The sequence below is a fragment of the Trichomycterus rosablanca genome, chromosome 1, assembly GCF_030014385.1.
Source record: "Trichomycterus rosablanca isolate fTriRos1 chromosome 1, fTriRos1.hap1, whole genome shotgun sequence".
Lineage (NCBI taxonomy): Eukaryota > Metazoa > Chordata > Actinopteri > Siluriformes > Trichomycteridae > Trichomycterus > Trichomycterus rosablanca.
In genome coordinates, this window is record NC_085988.1 from 35,747,004 (window position 1) to 35,773,701 (window position 26,698).

The 26,698-nt window shown below is 39.7% G+C and overlaps 1 protein-coding gene across 1 annotated transcript in view; it reads left to right on the forward strand.

Annotated features, from left to right (window-relative positions):
- The window catches only part of tln2b (talin 2b), a 265,448-nt gene that overhangs the window by 155,601 nt on the left and 83,149 nt on the right, over window positions 1–26,698 (forward strand). The window contains exons 17-22 of the mRNA XM_062991879.1: window positions 2,475–2,683; window positions 2,768–2,866; window positions 3,117–3,284; window positions 6,958–7,252; window positions 12,357–12,523; window positions 20,761–20,889. Of these exons, the coding sequence (XP_062847949.1) occupies window positions 2,475–2,683; window positions 2,768–2,866; window positions 3,117–3,284; window positions 6,958–7,252; window positions 12,357–12,523; window positions 20,761–20,889 (1,067 nt within the window). The remainder of the gene's footprint in view (window positions 1–2,474; window positions 2,684–2,767; window positions 2,867–3,116; window positions 3,285–6,957; window positions 7,253–12,356; window positions 12,524–20,760; window positions 20,890–26,698) is intronic.

Genomic DNA, 26,698 nt, shown 5'->3' on the forward strand with positions numbered 1-26,698 from the left:
ACAAAAATAGAGACTAGACAAAAATAAGATTCCCTAGAGAATAGCTTAGAGCAAAACACTGCTAACCGAGAGAAATTAAGAGACTTTAAGAGATAATTTTGTACAGACAGACCTTGTCTTTTAAATAAATGAAATTACAATTTACAAAATATGGAGTATTTTTCTGGTTGACTATGCTCAACGTTATGCTCTGTTGAAATGTCATTATCAGAAATAATTGGGGTTAACAAATAGTGAATAACAAAGGTGATCATAAAGGGGCCTTTACTTTTTTACAGCACTGAGCATGTAGTTTCCTGTTGTGACCACATTATATCTAGAAGTTGTATAAGCTAAATATGTAGAAATAATACTATGATGATATTGTGCTGACAGGTTGAGTCCATACACATTTATAAATCAGATTTCAGCAATTACTTCACACCAGGTCACTCAAAAACCTTTACATATTTGAAAGGTTTAAGTCTCTGCTGTAGGCAAAGCCACTTAAATTTAATGACATTGTCCAGTGCTGTGGTTCTGTTGGTATATTTTAATAATTTAAATACTTAAACTATCAGATTGACAGGGCTGGGGAGTCATGTTAATACCTGGATGGATAGATAGATGAAAGGATGGATGGATAGATGGATAAATGAAAGGATGGATAAATGAAAGGATGGGTGGATGGATAAAAGGATGGGTGGATGGATAAGAGGATGGGTGGATGGATGAAAGGATGAGTGGATGGATGAATGGATGGATGAAAGGATGGATGGATAGATGGATGGATGGATAGATGGATGAAAGGATGGATGAATGGATAGATGGATGAAAGGATGGATGAATGGATGGATAAATGAAGGGATGGGTGGATGTATAAAAGGATGGGTGGATGGATGGATGAAAGGATGGATGGATAGATGGATGAAAGGATGAGTGGATGGATGAATGGATGGATGGTGGATGGATGGATGGATAGATGGATGAAAGGATGGATGAATGGATGGATAAATGAAAGGATGGGTGGATGGATGAAAGGATGAGTGGATGGATGAATGGATGGATGAAAGGATGGATGGATAGATAGATGAAAGGATGGATGGATAGATGCATGAAAGGATGGATGAAAGGATGGATGAATGGATGGATAAATGAAAGGATGGGTGGATGGATAAAAGGATGGGTGGATGGATGAAAGGATGAGTGGATGGTGGATGGATGGATGAAAGGATGGATGGTGGATGGATGGATAAAAGGATGGGTGGATGTATAAAAGGATGGGTGGATGGATGAAAGGATGAGTGAATGGATGGATGAAAGGATGGATGGTGGATGGATGAAAGGCTGGATGGATAGATGGATGAATGGATAGATGGATGAAAGGATGGATGAATGGATGGATAAATGAAGGGATGGGTGGATGTATAAAAGGATGGGTGGATGGATGGATGAAAGGATGGATGGATAGATGGTTGAAAGGATGAGTGGATGGATGGATGGTGGATGGATGGATAGATGGATGAATGGATGGATAAATGAAAGGATGGGTGGATGGATGAAAGGATGAGTGGATGGATGAATGGATGGATGAAAGGATGGATGGATAGATGGATGAAAGGATGGATGAATGGATGGATAAATGAAAGGATGGGTGGATGGATAAAAGGATGGATGAAAGGATGAGTGGATGGTGGATGGATGGATGAAAGGATGGATGGTGGATGGATGGATAAAAGGATGGGTGGATGTATAAAAGGATGGGTGGATGGATGAAAGGATGAGTGAATGGATGGATGAAAGGATGGATGGTGGATGGATGAAAGGCTGGATGGATAGATGGATGAATGGATGGATAAATGAAAGGATGGATGGATGGATAAATGAAAGGATGGATGGATGAATGGATGGATAAAAGGGTGGATGGATGAATGGATGGATGAAAGGATGGATGGTGGATGGATGAAAGGCTGGATGGATAGATGGATGAATGGATGGATAAATGAAAGGATGGATGGATAAATGAAAGGATGGGTGGATGGATGAATGGATGGATAAAAGGGTGGATGGATGAATGGATGGATGAAAGGATGGATGGTGGATGGATGAATGGATGGATAAAAGGGTGGATGGATGAATGGATGGATGAAAGGATGGATGGTGGATGGATGAATGGATGGATAAATGAAAGGATGGATGGATGGATGAATAGGTGGCAGGATAGGTGGATGAATAGATGGATGAGTGTTTGGGTGTGTGGATCAGTAGATGGTTTATTAAATGTATATGGATGGGTGTATAAATGTAAATATATATGGATGGGTGTGTGAGTAGGTTTATACATACAGTTGCAATCAACTTTGACCAATAAACCAATAAACCAATAAAAAATTAATAATTTAAACAGCTTAACATTGCTAATATAACAACTGGTTGCCACATTTTGTCCACCCTAAATAAGGTTTCAAGTTCAGTCTTCTCTGGTCTCTGTATAGGTGACCCTACGGACACAGACTACACGGCTGTAGGCTGTGCCATTACCACCATCTCCTCCAACCTGACAGAGATGTCAAAGGGTGTAAAGTTGCTGGCAGCTCTAATGGAGGATGAGGTGGGCAGTGGGCAGAGACTGATGGGGGCAGCCAGAACTCTAACAGGGGCTGTTTGTGATCTGCTTAGGGCTGTGGAGCCAGCATCTGGAGAGGTACACCCACACTTACACACATAGTCGTGCAGTGCTGGATTAAGAGGAAGTATTTAGTTTAGTAACATTGAGATAATTTTTCAGCCTAGGCAGACGGTGCTGACGGCAGCTGGTAGCATCGGCCAGGCCAGCGGAGATCTGCTGCGCCACATTGGAGAGGGAGAGACCGACGAGAGATTCCAGGTGTGTATGCAGGATCCTCATTAAAAGACATTAGTGCTTTAGTTTTTCTCTTGTTCTGTAACTACTGTTCAGAAATTTCCTGACGTGTTACGTCATTGTTAATCTCAAAGAAATTATTTTCATATGTTAGCCAAACAGCTTGGTTCATAAACATAATACATAAAAAAATATGACCCCATTCATTAGTTCAGACACTTTGGCAAAAGGTTGACGTGTAAATGCGTGTTGCTTTTTTTTTATAATTCTACAGGACATCATGATGAACCTAGCCAAAGCAGTTGCCAATGCGGCAGCGTTGCTGGTGCTAAAGGCGAAGAACGTAGCGCAAGTAGCTGAGGACACTGCGCTACAGAACCGTGTGATCACCGCAGCCACACAGTGTGCCCTGTCCACCTCACAGCTAGTGGCCTGTACAAAGGTACCACACTCAATCATTTTGTGTGCTTTAACACCACAGTGCATGCTGGGCCAGGTTGTGCCCACTGTGAGGTGAGCGGAGACGCTGTAAGAACTATTTATTAGTTAGTCGCTGTGCTGTGAAAAAAAATGTTGTACTATATATATACTGTGTGTATATGTGTGTGTATATATACTGTATATATATATATATACAGTGGGGGAAATAAGTATTTGATCCCCTGCTGATTTTGTAAGTTTACCCCCTTACAAAGACTTGAACAGTCTATAATTTTTATGGAAGGTTTATTTTAACAGAGAGAGACAGAATATCAACAAAAAATCCAGAAAAAAAACATTAAATAAAAGTTATAAATTAATTTGTATTTAATTAAGGGAAATAAGTATTTGATCCCCTACCAACCAGCAAGAATTCTGACCCTCACAGACCGGTTATGTGCACAAAAGGCACACAAATTAGTCCTGTCCCTGTATAAAAGACTCCTGTAACAGAATCAGTTTCTTCCATTCAAATCTCTCGACCACCATGGGCAAGACCAAAGAGCTATCAAAGGACGTCAGGGACAAGATTGTAGACCTGCACAAGGCTGGAATGGGCTACAAGACCATCAGCAAGAAGCTTGGTGAGAAGGAGACCACTGTTGGTGCGATCATTCAAAAATGGAAGAAATACAAGATCACAGTCAATCACCCTCACTCTGGAGCTCCATGCAAGATCTCACCTGGTGGGGTAAGAATGATTCTGAGAAAGGTGAGGTCAGTCCAGAATTACATGGGAGGAGCTTGTCAATGATCTCAAGGGAGCTGGGAGCAGAGAAATGCTGGATATGACCCCAAGAACACCATCCCCACCGGGCATTTCTTTGCCTCCAAACACGGCGAGTGGAGTTGATGCCAAAGAGCTCAATTTTGGTCTCATCTGACCATATCACATTCTCCCAAGCTTTCTCTGAATCATTCAGCTGTTCATTGGCAAACTTCAGACGGGCCTGTACATGAGCCTTCTTGAGCAAAGGGACTTTGCGGGCACTGCAGGATCTCAATCCATTACGGCGAAGTGTGTTACTAATGGTTTTCTTGGTGACTGTGCTCCCAGCTCCCTTGAGATCATTGACAAGCTCCTCCCGTGTAATTCTGGACTGACCTCACCTTTCTCAGAATCATTCTTACCCCACGAGGTGAGATCTTGCATGGAGCTCCAGAGTGAGGGTGATTGACTGTGATCTTGTATTTCTTCCATTTTTGAATGATCGCACCAACAGTGGTCTCTTTCTCACCAAGCTTCTTGCTGATGGTCTTGTAGCCCATTCCAGCCTTGTGCAGGTCTACAATCTTGTCCCTGACGTCCTTTGATAGCTCTTTGGTCTTGCCCATGGTGGTCGAGTGATTTGAATGGAAGAAACTGATTCTGTGACAGGAGTCTTTTATACAGGGACAGGACTAATTTGTGTGCCTCATGGGCACATAACCGGTCTGTGGGGGTCAGAATTCTTGCTGGTTGGTAGGGGATCAAATACTTATTTCCCTTAATTAAATACAAATTAATTTATAACTTTTATTTAATGTTTTTCTTCTGGATTTTTTGTTGATATTCTGTCTCTCTCTGTTAAAATTAACCTTCCATAAAAATTATAGACTGTTCAAATCTTTGTAAGGGGGTAAACTTACAAAATCAGCAGGGGATCAAATACTTATTTCCCCCACTGTATATATATATATATATATATATATATATATATATATATATATATATATATACACACACACACACACTGTATACAGTATCTCACAAAAGTGAGTACACCCCTCACATTTCTGCAAATATTTCATTATATCTTTTCATGGGACAACACTATAGACATGAATCTTGGGTATAACTTAGAGTAGTCAGTGTACAGCTTATATAACAGTATAGATTTACTGTCTTCTGAAAATAACTCAGCACACAGCCATTAATGTCTAAATGGCTGGCAACATAAGTGAGTACACCCCACAGTGAACATGTCCAAATTGTGCCCAAATGTGTCGTTGTCCCTCCCTGGTGTCATGTCTCAAGGTCCCAGGTGTGAATGGGGAGCAGGGCTGTTAAATTTGGTGTTTTGGGTACAATTCTCTCATACTGGCCACTGGATATTCAACATGGCACCTCATGACAAAGAACTCTCTGAGGATGTGAGAAATAGAATTGTTGCTCGCCACAAAGATGGCCTGGGCTATAAGAAGATTGCTAACACAAGGTCATACAGCGGTTTTCCAGGACAGGTTCCACTCGGAACAGGCTTCGCCAGGGTCGACCAAAGAAGTTGAGTCCACGTGTTCGGCGTCATATCCAGAGGTTGGCTTTAAAAAATAGACACATGAGAGCTGCCAGCATTGCTGCAGAGGTTAAAGAAGTGGGAGGTCAGCCTGTCAGTGCTCAGACCATACGCCGCACACTGCATCAACTCGGTCTGCATGGTCGTCATCCCAGAAGGAAGCTTACGCACAAGAAAGCCCGCAAACAGTTTGCTGAAGACAAGCAGTCCAAGAACATGGATTACTGGAATGCCCTGTGGTCTGACGAGACCAAGATAAACTTGTTTGGCTCAGATGGTGTCCAGCATGTGTGGCGGCGCCCTGGTGAGGAGTACCAAGACAACTGTATCTTGCCTACAGTCCAGCATGGTGGTGGTAGCATCATGGTCTTGGGCTGCATGAGTGCTGCTGGCACTGGTGTTTATATGATGTAGATAATGTTGCACTCAATAAAAAGAACAGAAAATATGTACACAAAAACAAATAAATAAATAAAATGCCAGTAGTATTTTAGTATTTAGTATTTAGTGTAACCTTCCTGGCACTAAGCACACTCTTGTGGAGAGTGACCTTCTGATATATTTATACCAGGCTTTTTCAGCACTTCTCCCATACTGCCTGTGTTATATTTAGGTCTGGACTCTGTCTAGGCTGGTTAATGACTGTCATAAAACCATTCCCAATCAGGTGCTTTCCAGAGGGAATGAGCTGCCCCTCATTATCCCATTAATTTGGGCAATATTATTAACATCACTAGCAGAAATGCAGCCCCAAACCAGGACAGACCCACCACTATTTTTACTGAAGGTCGTCATTCTTTCATCTCTCTCCAACTCTTCCTTTTTACATACTGTTAGATTGGACCCAAAAATTTCAAACTTAGATTTGTCACTTTATAACCCTCTTTTCCACTGATCATCATTCCAATATTTGTGGGCTATAGTATATCTTAGCCTTTCCACCTTGTTCCCCTTCTTTAAAAGTGGTTTCTTGGCCGCTACTCTTTTAAGACAATTTCTAATCAAGCTTCTTTGGACTGTAGAATGTCAGCTGAAGCTGTCAGATGCTGAGCCAGGTCCTTGCTGGACTTCTTCCGGTCTGTCTAAGAGGAAACTCTGAGAAAATTTTCTTAGCCTTGTCAGACTGTCAAATGAATGCATGGACAAATGGATAAATAAAAGAATGAATTTATTATTGTGTTATTGTGTAGGGTTAACAAATTGGAATAAACAATCAATAACTGGCAAATGAATGGCACAGTGCATGATGAATTTATTGCCATTGACCATAACACTGCTGTAATTATCTATAGCCATTTATTAATTAGCTACCAGACAGTAGCAGAATGACACTGATCATTCCTATTTTTCACATTCTAGGTAGTGAGTCCCACTATCAGCTCACCTGTGTGCCAGGAGCAGCTGGTGGAGGCAGGCAGGCTGGTGGAGCGTTCAGTGGAGGTGTGTGTTAAAGCTTGCCATGCTGCCTCTGATGAGGCTGAGCTTCTCCGACAAGTTAATTGTGCAGCGGGTACAGTCAGCATGGCGCTCAGCGACTTGCTCCAGCATGTGCGCCACTATGCCAGTTGTGGTGAGCCCATCGGACGCTATGACCAGGCCACTGACACCATTATGACCGTCACTGAGAGTATCTTCACTTCCATGGGAGATGCAGGTGAGGCTGCTTATATTTCTAGCAAGGGATTAACACTTAGAGCCAGTGTTGGGTAGAGTGCACCTCCAGTGCAGATTTTCTCTGGAACTTACACACACACGTCTTCTGATATCATATGTTTAAATACGAACAAAATGTATGTAATTATAAACTTAAAAGATTAATCTAATTAATAGTAGAGACTGTATATGCAGTGTTTGTAGGCATGTCTTATGACTGGTATTGTGTGTCTATATAGAGACAGTGGATTGGGCACCCGTGGGTGCAGTAGTAAATCGCGCTAGCACAGTGCCACTCAGATCCAGGGTTTCAATCTCAGTGGTTCTATCAGACATCTACACAGACATGATTGTCCTGTCAGACATCTACACAGACATGATTGGCTCTGTGGTGAATAGCCAAACAGCCTAGCCATTGGGAGGTGCACTTGTTAGTGCGCTCTCAGTGCCAGTCCCAAACTCGGAAAAATAAGGAGGGTAACGTCAGTAGGGGCATCTGGCGTCAGAACTGTGCAAAATCAGGTATAAATACCAGATAGATCCACAGTGTTGACGTCTAAAAATATGGGAGCAGCTGAAAGGGGGAAAAATAGATTCTGTGGATTCCAGAGGTTTTCAGATGTATTGTTGTGGATTGTATCTTGAATAGATGTAATTGCTGTTTTTATTAACCTATACTTATCACCAGTAATTACTAAAAATCTAAATCTAATTGTCTAAAAATCAATCAGTAATGGACATCTCTTCACAAGAGATTCTAATTTTTAGACACATTTGTGGTACTCCAGGTTGGGGTCAAATGTCTCTCGTTCTTGCTTTTCTCACTAGTGACGTGACCTGTGTCCTATTACCAGTCAGCATAAAATTAAGCCATATAGTCCAAGGAACTATCTTTGGATCTCTCAAATTGTCTTTGTCAGATCAAAGAAAAGTGCAAGAACATAATGCATATCTTAGTGTTCTCAGGACCACAGTGGCCACAATAATCTTGAAAATAGTTTAGCACAACATTGAACTTTCTTAAAGTTGGCCAGACTGTGCATATGTGCACGAACAGCATTTGTCAAGGAGGTAAGAAATAACCCAACTGTCAAAAAAATCAACAGAGTCCAGAAATCCTCTGCAGCAATAAGATAACCTGTTGAAAGGACTATGTACCATCTCTCAGGCTTTTATAGCAGCGTTGCCACTGTTAAGTAAAGGCATATAACAGCCCGCTTGAGCATGTAAAAGACTCAACATGACGCAACATGAGGAAAAGGTTTTTCAGGTCTTTTGAGATGAAAATTGGACTCTTTGGGTGGAACAGCCAGCACTATGTTTGCAGACTTAAACATCATCGAACATCTGTGTAGGAACCTGAAGATGGCAGTTCACAGACGCTCACCAATCAGTCTGATAGGGCTTTACAGGATCTGCCTTGAAGAAGAGAATAAACTGCTTTGTTGACTTGCAGCTGTACTTGCTGTAAAAGAGGATTCTACAAAGTATTAAATATTAGGTCTGGTTATTTTTGTGAATAAAAGATTCCATTTCTTGATTTTAATGAACTTAAGAATAATCTAAATGATGCAGTGAATGAAAAAAAAAGAATGATGTAGTATTTTACAGTAGCTGGATATTTTCTTAATACTGCCATGTTATTCAATCCCTAAGTAATACTGCTGAACATACTGCTAGTCTGTATGACCTAAAGTTTGGTTACAAGATGATTGGACTATCGGGAATCAATAACAACCCTTAATTTGCTTTAACTGTGATGTGTTTTAATAACACCACTCAGAGTTCAAATGTTCAAGGTGTGTTGCAACCATGGTGAGAACCAAGGAGCTGCCACAAAAGCTGAGACAGGAGATAAGGGAAAATAGTATGAGAGGATTTCCAAGACCACTGGGAGTATTGTCCAGAAGTTCCAAACTGTGATATGTCAGAATGACTTTATATATGCCTGCAGAGTTCTGGGACACAGTACTACTATTGAAGAATCAAAACAAGAACTATTTGGATCAGCGGTTTGTCTGGTGCAAGACAGGACAGGCTTATAACCTGAAAAATACTATCCCTACAGTCAAGCATGGTGGTGGATCAGTGATGATGTGGGGATGTTTTCTGCTGCAGAAACTGTCAGTCATGACTGTGTGACTGGCATTGAGGCTTTACAGAAATACCAAGACATTTTGAGGAGGAATGTTTTGCCTTCTGTGGTGAAATTAAACCTTGGTATTAATTGGATTTTACTTAACTAGTATTTTTGAAAATTTACTATTATAATGTCAGTCAGGTTAATTGACAGTATTTTTAATGCACAAAACAAAGCCCAACAACTACAGAATAAAATGAATGGCTTGAGAGGAACAAGTAACCAATTGTGGAAAGATTGTACAAGTGGTATTTACTTTATGAACAGTATTTAATATTTACATTCATTAAAGTGTATGGAATGAGAATAATTGAACATAACCTACAACTCATTAAAAGGAAAAAGGGTTATTTAATTTGAAAGGGCTATTTGACCAGTTTTACAGTTTTAATCAAAAGTACCACCAAATTACATAAATCAAATAAAATTCATGTTTACCTTAAATCCACCAGTTTACTGCACATTATACTTGACCTTAGAGTTGTGCAATTGATCTGGGGTTTAGAATTAAGATTAGGCTGTGTAAAAGCAAACATATAAAGATAAAGCTCTCCCTAGATGAGTCTAGAATCAATACTGTCTTTGGACAGTTTTTAGACCAAATGTGATTCAACCTGAGGCTAGAGCTATTTCACTTTATTTGTCCTGCTATTTAAGGCTCACTACACTACTCATTAATCAAGGCTGGCTCCACATCTGGAAATAATTTTTTTGTGATTAATCCAGTATACAGTACCTGTATAGTATAACACAGAGTAACAATATTGAAGGGTTATTTCCCCCCCCCACAGTGTTCATACCTTTATTATGTCAAGTTAGAAAACAATGTGATTTCTGAAGTACATTAAGACATTTAATCCAAATTACAGACACTAAATGGATGTTATGACTTGTACTTTATTTTTGTAAAGAAAATGATATTATGCTTTATAACATAATACAACACAGGTTTATAAAACCTTTTACTCAGACCTTCCAAGCAAAGCAAGTCTATGTTATGGTTCAAACTGATAAATATTATTTTAGCCTTTTTATCTTTAGAACCAAGTCACAACTGAATAAATCCCTAACATGTTGTCCAGTAAAGACTATTATATTTCATCATTTACACTTGTTTGACCTAATATACTGTTATATGTTTTGTGAATTGTGTTTTGGTAAGCCAGAATTCTGAAAGTATTTATAGCTGAATACCCCATAAACTAATTTATATTAATAGTTTAAAAAGTGAAACATTTAGAATGCAGTTAGTATTTTGTGTGATTTTATGTGTACATACATGGGAGTGATAAACTACAGAATACATTAACTTCAAGTTGTTTCAACATATTATTATATTTCAGGGTGCACTTATTTTCCCTCCTGGCTTCTAAATCTATAGTAAATTTAAAGATACTTTGATTACATTACTGGCCGAGAAGAGAAGCACTAAAAGATGATCAGAAATAGTGTAGGAGTTCTGCATTACAACCTTTTTCTAACCTCACTGTTCTCATCATCCAGCTGTCTTGCCTGAGATATAAATACACACCAGTGAATTATGATTTCTAATGAGTCTGACTTTTGGATACATAATGTAAATGATTAAAACCTAGCTGGATTAATTTTAGTCTTCGATGCTATTAACTTCCTTGATGTATCTTCATTTGTTTCGTCTCTGCAAGAGATTCTGTGGCTGTGGTTTTCCTTTAACTGACTTTAAGCTTTACATGCCAAGGTGCTTTTAATCTTGTTGTTATGGTTTGGCTGTAAGGCAGAGGTACATCCAACATTCTTGAAGAGTTGTTAAAAAGATGTAATGCAAAACCACTAGACGACTGGATCTGTTCTTAATCAAGTGTGCTTGCTTTGAGATGCTAAGAGAAAACACATGACATAAAAACCACATGTCAAACTTGGGCTTTGTCTGCTGGCACTGCTGTTAAACAGTTATAAAAACATAACCTATCAGCTGCTTAGCTGTGTATAAATTGCAAGAGATACAGTAAACAGTATTTCACACTACTGAAAAAGCACCTCCTGCACTAGCACACACATATTTCTTTGGTTCCATGTAGGTGGCTGAGGTTTATCTAGATTTATATGTCTTATATTGATTTATACATTTTACAAGCTTAAGTAGGAGTGGTTACTGTATAAGAAAGTCCTGAATCGATAGTGCGGTTTGTGTCATCTTTTATTTAAGTCCAGCTCCTGCAGCTTTGATTTCCACTGGAGCACTTTTTTTGCACATTTAAATACCTACCAATAAAAAACAGAGAAATAAGTCGACCATGGTGGTAGAACTAAAATGTGTGGGCAGAATGGCACAGTGATGCAGCTGATCAGCTGAGGTTTTGGGTTTGATCCACAATTCTGGTGTGTGTGGCATTTTAAATGTTCTACTGGGCAGCATTGTGGCTTGGTGGGTAGCACTGTTGCCTGGGTTTGATTTCCAGGTGGAGCGTTCTGGGTCCTTTCTGTGTGGAGTTTGCATGTTCTCCCTGTGTTTGTGTGGGTTTTCTCCGTGACCTCTGGTTTCCTCCCACAGTCCAAAGACATGCAAGTGAGGTAAACTGGTGATACAAAATTGTCCATGACTGTGTTTGACATTAAAAACTAAGAACTGATGTATCCAGTAACGACCTGTCATGTCATAAATGTAATCAAAAGAGTGTAAAACATAATGTTAAAATCCTAATAAATAAATAAACAAATAAAATGTTCTACCAATTCCCAGTGTCAACCATGCCTGGGTTTTCTACATATCCTACAGTTTTCTCTCACCTCCAAAAAGCAGAAGCTTTTTGGGTGAATTAGCTGCTGTCAGTTGCCTCTAGGTGTGTGTAAATCTAAGTGTGTGTGTCTACTGTACTTTTCACCTTGTGTCTAGTGTTTTCTCACAGTGGCAGACTCATTGCAACCCTAAAATTAAATTGATCATTTAGTGAAAATGTGTATGTTTTGTGTTTTGGGGCATTCACAGGTGAGATGGTGCGGCAGGCCCGGGTTCTGGCTCAGGCAACGTCAGACCTGGTGAATGCCATGCGTTCGGATGCTGAAGCCGAAGTTGATGTGGATAACTCTAAGAAGCTGCTGGCTGCAGCCAAACTGCTGGCTGATGCCACTGCTCGGATGGTGGAGGCTGCAAAGGTAAGACAGAAAATGGTATCTGCTAAACATTTACAGCACTTTGTTATACAGCAATCTCATCTACAGTACCAGTCAAGGTCAAACCCAGTGGGACTCGCTTAACTTTTCCCCATTATTGTAATAAACTTGGTTCAAGAAGAAAAAATGGTTTAAGATTTGCTGTGAATTGATGTTTAATAGTAAAATACTATCAGATGTGTTTGAATAGTGAATGAACAGGCTCTGGAATGTGGAGTAAAGTAAACTAGTTCGTAAACCATCATACTATCACTATAACCTATAACTCACTATAGTGCTGTACTATATGGCTTGACGTGCAGCCCTTATGAATGTTGACATTTTTTAATGATAACTTAAATAAAATGTATTTTTGCTTGAGAACATTAGCTGTTCTGATTATAAAGAGAACAGACCTGGTTTATTGGGTGTTAGTACATAAACCCCTGACCTACATCTATCGAGTGCATATTAAGAGAGACCATGCACTAGGTAGGTGGTACACCCAAAGCCGAGTACACGTGTCAGGAACACCTTCTAGCAGTGAGTGTACTGGGATTTGTGAAGCTCGTAGTGTGCATGGTAAGTCATGACTTCCCTGAAAAGAATACAAATTGTTCTTGATATGCAACCCTGGTCTGGTATAAACTGCTGTAGGCTAAATGTAATTTTAAACAAATTGTTATCCATGCATAATGCACTGTAAAGACTAAGAAACAAACACAAATGTAAAAAAAAAGCTATTGTTACCAAAGTATAGAAATTGTGTTTACATACACTTTGCCCCTGTTATTAGACTTATTTGACATTGAACACTGCCATGGTTGACAGGTCATCACTGTTCCATGTTATCTTTAACTGGTGCATTACAACTTAAGCAGCTTTACTTGTATGGATACAGAGAATTTACCAGCTGTAGCGTAATTATAAGCACCAACATGAAATTATAAGGCCTGACCACACTGTAAAATGACAACATACACTGATCAGCCATAACATTAAAACCACTTTCTTGTTTCTACACTCACTGTCCATTTTATCAGCTCCACTTACCATATAGAAGCACTTTGTAGTTCTACAATTACTGACTGTAGTCCATCTGTTTCTCTGCATGCTTTGTTAGCCCCCTTTCTTGCTGGACCAAGTACACTACCAGTTCCTAAAACACCTCCCTAGTAGCACCTACCAAACACTGCTAAATATAATCAATGACATATGGACAACAAACAATATCCCAACAACCTGGAAGGAAGCAACTATCATCCCTATTCCAAAGCCAGGAAAGGATCACACAGATCCAAACAACTACCGACCTATAGCTCTTACAAGCTGCTTATGAAAGACCTTGGAAAGGATGATAAATCGGCGACTTGTGTGGGTCCTGGAACAACATGGATTACTCAGTAAATTTCAAAACGGTTTCAGAAAAGGACGAAGCACTACAGATCATTTAGTAAGGATAGAAGCATTCATCAGAAATGGGTTCATAAATAAACAGCACACCGTAGCAGTGTTTTTTGATCTTGAGAAGATATATGACACCACATGGAAACAAGGCATCCTGGAAGATATGGAGAAAATGGGTCTCGGAGGACGTCTCCCCACATTTATTGCAAAATTCCTAACAGACAGACATTTCAAAGTTAAAATAAATAACACCTACTCTGAAACTCATACACAGGAAATGGGTGTACCACAAGGTAGCATACTATCTGTAACCTTGTTCAACATCAAAATCAACCAAGTAACTGAAGTAATAGACCCTGACATCATGTGCTCACTTTACGTTGATGATCTATGTATATGCTACAAAGGGAAATACATGCCAGCTATCGAAAGGAAACTTCAACTTGCCATAAATAACATCCTGCGGTGGACTACCCAAAATGGATTCAAAATCTCCAAATCCAAAACAACATGCAACCACTTCTGTCAACTAGAATCACTGCATCCAGAACCCACCTTGTACCTGGACGGAGAAACCATCAAAATAGAGAAAGAGACAAAGTTTCTAGGAATATTCCTAGATCAAAAACTCTCCTTTAAACACCACATCCAGTACCTAAAAAACAAATGCCAAAAAACACTAAACATCATAAGAGTACTAGCCAATACTAGATGGGGAGCAAATTTCCATCTGCTCAAACACTTGTACAAAACGCTTGTGCAACCCAGACTGGACTACGGCAGTATCATATACGGAGCAACCAGAACAACATACTAGGGCTGCAACTATCGATTATTTTTGTAATCGAGTATTCTATCGATTATTCCAGCGATTAATCGAGTAATCAGATAAGAAATACTTTTGCTTTAACAAAGAGCAAAAACAAATACATATTAGATTAAATAAGACATGTTTCTTAAACCAAACTGTATATTTGTATTCCTTGCATACAGGACAGTTTAACATTTTTTAAATGCAAAAATTTACTTTTAAAATGTAAACAGGCAACCTGAAACATCAGGTCATCAAGTCATAAATAATAATAAACAAAAATACATGAACATAAGCCTGTAATTTGTGCAACTTTTAAAACTCAAAGTTTCAGCTACAGCTCACGCAGAACATAAAGCTTTAATATTTTGTTGGGAGGTTTTGTGGTGTTTGTAGGGGGATAAAAATCTGTCAGGATTGTGTCTCTAGATGAGGTAGATCTGGTGTGTGTGTGTGTGTATGTGTGTGTTTGCCTAAATCTTCATAAAAGCCTGTGGTGGTTGAAACGAAGTAAAGTCAGTAAACATGAGTAAAGTAAACACGACGCTCTGATGGTGTGGATGTTATACTGAGTTTTAGTTTTATCAGCTTAAAATGATCTCAAACTTTCTGTGGTTTTCTCTGTCCAGTCTCCTCCTGTTCGCTATTTTCAGCCCTCAGATTCTTCACGTCACCTGCACACAGCGTTAAACACGCTGCGCAAAAGTGAAAGTCGTCCGTGTAAAACACCGTGAGCTGTATATGGTTGTGCGGATTAAACGATTCCTCGATGCAAAAAATTTGAATCGATGATTTTTAGTAATCGAGTTACTCGAGTTACTCGAGGAATCGTTTTCAGCCCTACAACATACCTACAACCTATAAACACAATTCACCATCAAGGACTAAGGTGCGTACAGAACATCTCCAGTAGAAAGCTTATACATGGAAGCAAATGAACCACCACTTCATCTACGACGACAAACTATGGCACTGAAATACACTATTAAAATCTATGGGAATAGGTCAAACCCAGTCTACCAAGCCATATTCAGAAATCACTTCGAAAATCAGTATGAGGCTAAACCGACACAAATCCGACCACTAGGACTTCATATTAAACCGGACCTGGAAGCCCTAGAGCTTCACATGGATTCACTAAATCAGACCCATCAGCTTATACCCCCCTGGGACTATAAAACACCAAAAATCATACTGAAACTGGCGGAAAAACAAAAGCAAAACACCCACCCAAATGAATACCACCGGCTATTCCTAGAAACCAGAGAATGTTTCCCACACCATATGACAATCTACACAGATGGATCCAAAACTGAAACGAGTCACATCAGCAATCACATCCGCAAACTACCAACACAGCATACAACTACCAAACTTCAGTTCCATATTCTCCGCAGAAGGCTATGCTCTATTATTAGCCCTAGAATATATCCAAACAAGCAACCTAAAAAAATTCCTTATTTTTACAGACTCAAAATCATGCCTAAAAGCCTTGGAACACCTTGACACAGACCACCCCATTATTTCCGAAATACTAAGAAAAGATAAAGAATTACAAGAACAAGGATATAATGTAGTCTACTGCTGGATCCCAAGCCATATTGGAATCCCAGGAAACGAACGAGCAGATCTGATCTCCAGAACATCCACTGCAGACACGATCACCACACGACCCATCCCTCCCAGAGACGCCTTTCCAAATATCTTCACATTCTTCAAAAACAAATTGCAGAACGAATGGGACAGTAAACTACAAAACAAACTGTACGAAATAGAGCCAAAAGTAGGACAAACCTACACTAGAATGGACAGTCGAGTAAACCAAACCATCCTTACAAGATGCCGAATCGGACATTCTATGTTAACGCACAAGCATCTGCTCACTAGGGAAGATGCTCCAACCTGCCATCAATGTAAAGAAAGACTAACAATCAAACACATACTCATAGACTGCAAAACACTACACTCAGAAAGACTGAGGTTTTTAACAAAAACGAGATACGAAATGTGCTTAAATCTGCAGCACCAGGGAAAATAATGAATTTTTTAACATATTTAAATATAAAACATCTTTTATAATTTGTTTTAAATGACACAAAATGAAGAAACAACTTGAGTACCGCCGTATAAATGACCCCAGTGTGTTGGCACGGTGTTAAAAACTAATCAATCAATCAACCTTTCTTGCTGTTCTTCAATGGTCAGGACTCTTCCAGGACCACTACAGAGCAGTGTATTATTTGGGTGGTGGGTCATTCCCAGCACTCCAGTGACAATGACATGGTGGTGGTGTGTTGGTGTGTGTTGTGCTGGTATGAGTGGATCAGACACAGCAATGCTGATGGAGTTTTTAAACACCTCACTGTCACTGCTGGACTCCACCAACCAAAAATATATCCAGCCAACAGCGCCCCGTGGGCAGCGTCCTGTGACTACTGATGAAAATCTCAAAGATGACCAATTTAAAGAGCAGCAATAGATGAGCGATCGTCTCTGACTTTACATCTACAAGGTGGACCAACCAGGTAGGAGTGTCTAATAGAGTGGACAGTGAGTGGACACGGTATTTAAAAACTCCAGCAGCACTGCTGTGTCTTATCCACTCCAGCATACCAGCACAACACACACTAACACACCACCACCATGTCATTGTCACTGCAGTGCTGAGAATCATCCACCAACTAAATAATACCTGCTGTGTGGTGGTCCTGTGGGGGTCCTGACCATTTGAAGAACAGGGTGAAAGCAGGTTAAAAAGATATGTAGAGAAACAGATGGACTACAGTCAGTAATTGTAGAACTACAAAGTGCTTCTGTATGGTAAGTGGAGCTAATAAAATGGACAGTGAGTGTAGAAAAAGGGGTGGTTTTAATGTTATGGCTGATCAGTGTATGTCCTTTACAATAGGATGTCTTGTATCTAAATAGCCTAAAGTATGTGAACACCTGAACATGAGCTTGTTGGACATTCCTTTCCAAAATGATGGGCATTAATATGGAGTTGCCCCGTCCACTTTGCATCTGTAATGGCTTTCACTCTTTTGAAAAGACCTTTCACAGATTTATTTTTTGTTCCAATTCTGCCTTAGCATTTGTGAGATCAGTAATGAACACTTGGCAATAAGAATGGGTGCACAATTCATGTTCAGTTCATTCTAAATTTTTACATTTACATTTTCTGCATCTAGCAGACGCTCTTATCCAGAGTGACTTACAGAGGTGCTTCCACAGTAAACATTTCATTTCTCAAGTTTAAGTAAACAGTTGAAGAACACAAATATGCTGAAACCTGTTAGAACCAAAGTTTCTTTTTTTTTTTTTTTTTTTTGGAAATGGAAATGGAAAAAAAGAATGTTAGTAAATAAGTACAAGTCAGCTTAAGCGCTTAGTAAAGAGGTGATGAAGGTTTTTAATCGTTTTTTAAAGACAGCAAGAGACTCAGATGTTCGGACAGACAGAGGAAGTTCATTCCACCACTTGGGTGCTAGAACAGAGAAGAGCTTTGATGCTTGTCTTCCTTTAGTCCTGGGTGGAGGATCAAGTCGAGCGCGACTGGTGGCTTGGAGGTTGCGTGGTACAGAGCGGGGTTTGATTAGACTTGGGGCTGGTCCATTTTTGGCTTTGTAGGCGAGCATCAGTGTTTTAAACTGAATGCGTGCAGCTACAGGAAGCCAGTGAAGGGAATGCAGCAGTGGGGTGATGTGGCAGTGTTTGGGCTGGTTAAAAACCAGACGGGCAGCTGCATTTTGAATGAGCTGCAAGGGTTTAATAGTGGACATAGGAGCTCCTGCCAGGAGGGAGTTGCAGTAGTCCAACCGTGAGATTACAAGTGACTGGACCAGAATCTGGGCAGCTTCCATGAAGAGAAATGGTCGAATCTTTCTGATGTTGTAGAGGAGGAACCGGCACGATCTTGTCACGTTGGCTACATGAGAAGAGAAGGTCAGCTGGTCATCCAGGACGACACCAAGGCTTCTTACCTTATCAGATTGTCTGATCTGGGAGTCATCAAGAGAGATGACTAGGTCCTGGGTTGGAGATTGATCTCTGGGAATGAGCAACATCTCTGTCTTGCTGGGATTGAGTTTTAGATGATGAGCTGACATCCATTGTGAGATATAATAAATATGGTTATTGAAGTTGAGGCAGAAATCTATGCAGGGCACTGGATTTCCTCAGACCATGTCTTTATGGGTCTTTCTTTGTGCTGGAACAGGTTGCCACAAAGTTGGCAGCATATCATTTATTCAGTTGAATTGATTTTATACACTCTTAACAATAGATGTTGCTGTATTACTTGTACTCAGTCATTAGAAGGAGGTACTGAATAATGAGCACAGTAATTATTATTTTTAGCCAGTAACCTAATAACCTAATTAAGTGCTGCATGGAAGAATAAGGCTGTCAACATACTTTTGGTTTTGCCATGCAAAATAAAAGGCTGATCTTTTTCTAAAAAGGTTCCCTTGTTATATTTAAGAGATTTTTCTTTCTTTTTTTATTTTATAGGCTGTTACACTGAGATCACTTATTAAAAGATAATCAGATTACTGCAAATGGATTGAAGTTATAAGACACCCCTTTTAATTTTTTAACGTGTTTCCGCCTCAACGGTTGTTAACAGGTGTAATAAATCAACTACGTGAATATATCGAAATTATATGCCTTCAACCATGCAGCAATAGTTTAGGGAAGGTGCTTTCCTGTTCCAGGATGACTGTGGCTTGGCTTAAGGCTTAAAGCCTGATTTAAAGAAACAGAGCCCTGACCTCAGCCCAAACCACACAGCTTTGGAATGAACTGCAACATTAATTGACCAGCATCAGTGCCCAGCCATACAAATAGGCACAAACTCCCACAGACATACTTCAAAGTTTTGTAAGAAGTCTTGTCAGAAGTGTGTCTGCCGTTGTACCTAAAAAGGCCTCTATTTAAATACCATTTGTTTTTTAAATGAGTCAGGTGTCCATATGTTTACTTTTGGCTGTATAGTGTACATGTCAGATACTCCAGTTTGTAACCACTTGTGAGAGAGAATTACATTTTAAGGATACTGTGACTGTGTATTGTAATGAGTCATTATTAATGCTTTATGCAGAATAACAAGGACTCGATAAATCTGTATTGCTCACTCGTTCCTTACAGGAAGTTATTCAAATTTGAGCATGTGAATGCTGGAGTATGGCTTGTTATCTGCCTTTGATCTCTAATTCATCAACTACAATATCTTACTGATTCAGATGTCTGGTGGTTTCCTAGGTAACAGGGAAATCTGCTGGTGGCCTTGCATTAGATTTATGTTGCATGAAGAATTTCTGATGCAGGAGATAGAAAGCTAGTTTTATGCATTTTAGTTTATAGGCAACTGTGATTTGAATTTTATTACTCACTGATAGCCATGTTGTGCTTTTAGAATTTATTTACCATTTCTGTTTACCCCAGCCATGTTACCTAGTATAGTACTGGCTATTTTTTTTTTTTTTTGGCAGGGTTGGGGCAGTGAGTTGATGTATTGTGCTTGGTTTCCTTTTAACTTGTTACATACATTTTCCAAACTGTTTTATATGTTATGTTACTGATTTCAAGAACAGCAAAAAATCTAGAAATTTTAGACCCTCCAGTTCTGCTTTCCATATTTAGTGCACTGGATTACTGTTTATTTTGTTTTCAACCCAGAATCCAGACTATGTAAATGTAATTCAGCATTCCTAAAGTTTGGGGTTTACATTTACATTTATGCCTTTTAGCAGATGCTCTTATCCAAAGCGACTTACAATTGTAATGTAATACAATTTGAGCAACTGTGGGTTAAGGGCCTTGTTTAAGTGGCCAAACAGTTGGATCTTGGCAGTTGTGGGGCTCAAACCAGCGTCCTTCTGATTACTATTCCAGTACCTTAACTACTGAACTACTGCCCTTCAACAGCCACTGCAGAGGGTTCTTTCATAAATGCTCTAAATATTATTGTGTTGATGAATAGGTCAGGTGAGAATAAGTAACTGAAGTGTTTGAATGGTTTAAGGGTGCTGCGGCTCATCCGGAGAACGAGGAGCAGCAGCAAAAGCTGAGAGAGGCTGCCGAGGGTCTGCGAGTAGCCACCAACGCTGCAGCTCAGAACGCCATCAAAAAGAAGCTGCTTAACAGACTGGAGGTGAGAGACAATCTGCATCCCCTTCATCTTCACTTACAGCCCTCGCTCTTTTTAAGTGCTTCTTTCTGTGCTGCCATTTCTGCAGCTCATTCAACCTTAGATTCTGAAAAAATCTTAGTAAACAAGGTTAATTAGGTCATGGAATGAGGTCTGAGGAGAACCCAGGCTAACATGCTTTTGGCCCTCTCATACTTGTTATACAGTATTTATACTATGACATGAACGTGTTTATTGCATGTTCTCCCTGTGTCTGCGTGGGTTTTCTCCAAGAGCTCTGCTTTCTTCCCTCAGTCCAAAGACATGTGCTATGTTTGCATACTCAAAAATGGCTGCTCATGCAGTAGGTCATCCGGGTACTTTTCGTGTATTGTTTAATGAATACTACGTATTGGGACACACTGTCGCGTACTGTTCAGTATGGAGGTATGCGATTTCGGACGCAGCCATGCAGTCAGGTTTATTGAAGATACTTAAATTGGCCTAGGTGTAAGTGTGTGGGTGGGTGTGTTTGCCCTGATGGACTGGCGACCGGTCCGGGGTGTTTCCTACTTTTGGACCCACCGCAACCCTAAATTGGAATTTTGATTAAGATTAATTTAGGGTGTTCGGGGCAGCACGGTGGCTCAGTGGGTAGCACTGTCACCTCACAGTAAGAAGGTCCTGGGTTTGATCCCCAGGTGGGGCGGTCCGGGTCCTTTCTGTGTGGAGTTTGCATGTTCTCCCCGTGTCTGCGTGGCTTTCCTCTGGGAGCTTCGGTTTCCTCCCACAGTCCAAAGACATGCAAGTGAGGTGAATTGGAGATACAAAATTGTCCATGAAGTGTGTAAAACATGACATTAAAATCCTAATAAATAAATAAATATAAATAAATGTAGGGTGTTCCAGTGTTTTTAAGTGTAGAGTCTTAAAATTTTACAGCACTAAAGGCATAAATCCTAATTACCATAATTATTTTCTATTTTTCTGACATTGTGTCAAACCACTTATCATCATTTGGTTTTTAGGTTTGTTCTTTGATTGTTTCAGTTTGTTTATTTGGGCAGTTTTAATAAAACTGTTATTTATATTTCTAACTGCAAGATTAATGCCTTCATTACTGTGAGTGTATGTGGTGTCCAAAATGCTGTCAAATAGTGTTTTAATATTTTGGTTGCCAGTTGCTTTCTAAAACGCTTATCTGTATGTATCTTCTGATGCTGTACAGCTTACTAGGCTGTGCATGTGTAGTGTTAGTTTCTGTCTTTTCATTGAACACAGTAATTTGGCTGTGGTCAGACAGAGGGGTCAGTGGTTTAGCAGTGAATGCACTGAGAGAGAGAATGGATCTAGATCTGTTGTCATGTAATCTGCTGTGCTGTTTCCAAGAGGTGAGCAAAAGATGAATCTCCATCCCCACATAGCCTACCACTGACAATGTACAGACCCAGACTCTGACAGAGCTGCAGGAGGTCTTTTCCATTTCTGTTCTCTTGTGAATCAGGGTCGTATTGGGGGTATTCTTTTGGAATCTGAACAAATTGTTACCTTTTCTGCATTAAAATTAGGTAGGGTGGGTGCGTTCAGGTCCACACAGGGGCATGGAAGCTGCTGATCTTATTGTGAAGGCTAAGGAAAATGTCTTCATTATAATAAGCGGATGTCTTTTGGAGTGTTTATGGATTATTTCTTAATTTTAAGCCAAATACATGATTTTTCTAATTTAAATGGGGTTATAAATCATTATGATTTTATCCATATGTTTATAACAACCATTTAGGGCAGCCCAAGTAAACATTGCCTTTGATGGGACAATAAAATTACAAGTTTGCTCTGATCACTGAGACACGAACTGACTTTAAATGACATCTAATAGAGTCTAGTACAAGGACATTACCAGCAGGCTCTTTGACCTATGTATGTTGTAAGGTAGATCATCTATAATGCATCCTTCATGTCCTTCATTCTTTATGTCCTTCGGCAATAATGAATCTTGGTTGCCCAACAACCAGTCATCCCTCATCAAAGTTACTCAGGCAATGTGTAAACATGGCGTTAAACAACAAACAAACTAAGTTACTCAGGTCCTTTTGCTGCCCATATCTGCTGTATTCATTTGTACATTTGTGCTGTGATAAATTTCCATCAGCCCAACATTTAATACAGTGGGGCCAAAAAGTATTTAGTCAGCCACTGATTGTGCAAGTTCTCCTACTTAGAAAGATGAGAGAGGTCTGTAATTTTCATCATAGGTACACTTCAACTATGAGAGACAAAATGAGGGAAAAAAATCCAGGAAATCACATTGTAGGATTTTTAAAGAATTTATTTGTAAATTATGGTGGAAAATAAGTATTTGATCAATAACAAAAGTTCAACTCAATATTTTGTAACATAACCTTTGTTGGAAATGACAGAGGTCAAACGTTTTCTGTAAGTCTTCACCAGGTTTGCACACACTGTAGCTGGTATTCTGGCCCATTCCACCATGCAGATCTCCTCTAGAGCAGTGATGTTTTGGGGCTGTCGCTGGGCAACACGGACTGCACAAATTTTCTATGGGGTTGAGGTCTGGAGACTGGCTAGGCCACTCCAGGACCTTGAAATGCTTTTTGCGGAGCCACTCCTTCATTGCCCGAGCGGTGTGTTTTGGATCATTGTCATGCTGGAAGACCCAGCCACGTTCCATCTTCAATGCTCTCACTGATGGAAGGAGGTTTTGGCTTAAAATCTCACGATACATGGCCCTGTTCATTCTTCCCTTAACACGGATCAGTCGTCCTGTCCCCTTTGCAGAAAAACAGCCACAAAACATGATGTTTCCACCCCCATGCTTCACAGTAGGTATGGTGTTCTTGGGTTTTTCTTCTTCCTCCAAACACGACAAGTTGAGTTTTTACCAAAAAGTTCCATTTTGGTTTCATCTGACCACATGATATTCTCCCAATCCTCTTCTGGATCATCCATATGCTCTCTGACAAACTTCAGACGGGCCTGGACATGTACTGGCTTAAGCAGGGGGACACGCCTGGCACTGCAGGATTTGAGTCCCTCTCGGCGTAGTGTGTATACTGATGGTAGCCTTTGTTACTTTGGTCCCAGCTCTCTGCTGGTCATTCATCAGGTCCCTCTGTGTAGTTCTGGGATTTTTGCTCACCGTTCTCATGATCATTTTGACACCACGGGATGAGATCTTGACCCCAAGGGAGATTATCAATGGTCTTGTATGTCTTCCATTTTCTTACAATTGCTCCCACAGTTGATTTATTCACACCAACCTGCTTGCCTATTGTAGATTCACTCTTCCCAGCCTGGTGCAGGTCTACAATTTTCTTCCTGGTGTCCTTCGACAGCTCTTTGGTCTTGGCCATGGTTAAGTTTTGAGTCTGACTGTTTGAGGCTGTGGACAGGTGTCTTTTATACAGATAACAAGGTCAAACAGGTGCCATTAATACAGGTAACGAGTGGAGGACAGAAGAGCTTCTTAAAGAAGAAGTTACAGGTCTGTGAGAGCAAGAAATCTTGCTTGTTTGTGGGTGACCAAATACTTATTTTCCACCATAATTTACGAATAAATTCTTTAAAAATCCTACAATGTGATTTCCTGGATTTTTTTTTCTCATTTTGTCTCTCATAGTTGAAGTGTACCTATGATGAAAATTACAGACCTCTCTCATCTTTCTAAGTAGGAGAACCTGCACAATCAGTGGCTGACTAAATACTTTTTGACCCCACTGTATATCCCAGGCCATGACATACACAAGGGTTATGACATAGAAATTGTTTTGCACATTTTTGTTGGGTGGTCCTAATGTTTTGGCTCTTCAGTGTACATTTTTTAACATATTTTAGATTTTCACAATTACAACGTTGAAATACAGTGAAATTTACGAAAGCTAGTTTTCAGTCTTTAAGTATTCTGTCTGAAGTCTGCAAACAGAGTGAAATGTTCTGAATAGTTCTAATGAAATGTGTTGTGCATCCTGGGAGAGACTTTTGTCCCCTGGAGGAATCTAACAATTCGCCCTCTCATCGACAACAAGGATGGAATTGTTCTGATGGCCTTTATTTCCCCTTCCATCCTTCCTTCTTCAGAATGTGGAATGTCCTGCTTTCTGTCATTTTTCTTCATTTGAGGCTTCAAAGTTTAATCATGAAGCCTAGCGGTGGTTTGCACTCTCGGAAATGCCAGGCTGTGTGTATAAAGCGTTGAATACAGATTTAAAAAGCATAGTCAGTAAATGAATGCTAATGAATGCAGCAATTGTTGTAGAATAAAGATGAAAAGATCAAGAGAATTAGAGAACCATCTGGAAATGCTTCATCATGTTAGGATGCTTCTATGTCACATTTTCTGTGCTGAGCGCAGTGTTTAGTTATCACATTTAATATTACTGAGGTTAAAATATGCTGTTTTTTTGCTGTTAAATGATACCATTCACAATATTTATCTTAATATTTTGGTTTGTTACCAAATTTGGGCATTACAGTAGTCACATTAAATTTGAGACAGCTTGGGGCTGTTTATTATCATGGTTAAAATACCTTTGTTTGCCAAAGTAATTTCTTGCCCATGTGGTTATATCAGCTATTGTTGAGTGGTGGTTCTTGATGCAGTGCCGTCTGAGGGATCGAAGATCACGAGTGTTCAGCTTAAGCTTGTACGCACTGAAATTCCCCCCAGATTCCTTGAATGGTTTAATAATATTATGCACTGTAGGGGGAGAAATATGCAAATCCCTTTCAATCTTTCTTTGAGGTTCATTGTTTTTTAACATTTCAATCATTTTCTCACACATTTGTTGACAAACTGGATCCTCTAATCATCTTTGCTCATCAAAGACCTGCAGCCTTTCCTGGATGCTGCTTTTGTACCAAACCATGATTATAATCACCTGTTGACATCACCTGTTTGGAATGGCATCATTTAGTTTTTTATTTTATTTGCATTTTACATACTGTCCCAACTTTTTCTGATTTGGGTTGTATATTTACTATGACTTATTGTTGTATATTTTATCCAGTTTTATTTACATCAGGAATATACCCCTTAAGGTAAAGGGAGGTTGAATGTTTTCACTGCAAGAATGAATCAGTGTTATACTAAAACTTTTCTAAAAAAAACTCTTATACTAAAATACTTCAAAATGTCCAGAGAATGTTTGCAGTAACATAATTTATGACAATACTGATGTCCTTTTCCCAGCTTTGGTGCTCAAAACTGTTGACCAGCTCAATTGCTTCCATGTGGCTTGGTTTTTATTTGACACTGTGTTTACTGATTCTACAGCATACCCACAAGTACCCACAATGTATTACCTATATTGACTTTTTACCCACACTCGTTAATCAGTTTATCAGGCATAAGATGCACCTTGTGAGTTTATTGATCTTATTTTGATCTCATTGCTATGCATAGTTTACCAGCCCCTTTCTACCCCATCCAGTGAAGGAAAATGACCACCATGGAAATTGCTATCAGAGACCAACTAGCTATCAGAACCTCCCACTACTCAAACGCTTGTGGTTGTGCACTGTGGTAGCATCATTTACCAAGTCGCACGGAAGACCTACATGCAACCGCTAAACTGTATCCACACCCACACCTATACGGAATTAAATCAAATTAGATCAAGCCACTTGGACTACGGACAAAATCAAACCTAGAGGATATTGACATCCAAAGCGACACTGTAACACATACACACACATAAAATACCCCCATGGTGGCCACTTAAGAAGCTAAAGATCATCTTGAAACTAACTGAGACACAAACAGTCCCCCTTGAGATCTACCAAAAACAATTCTCCAACATCAAAGAAAACTACCCAA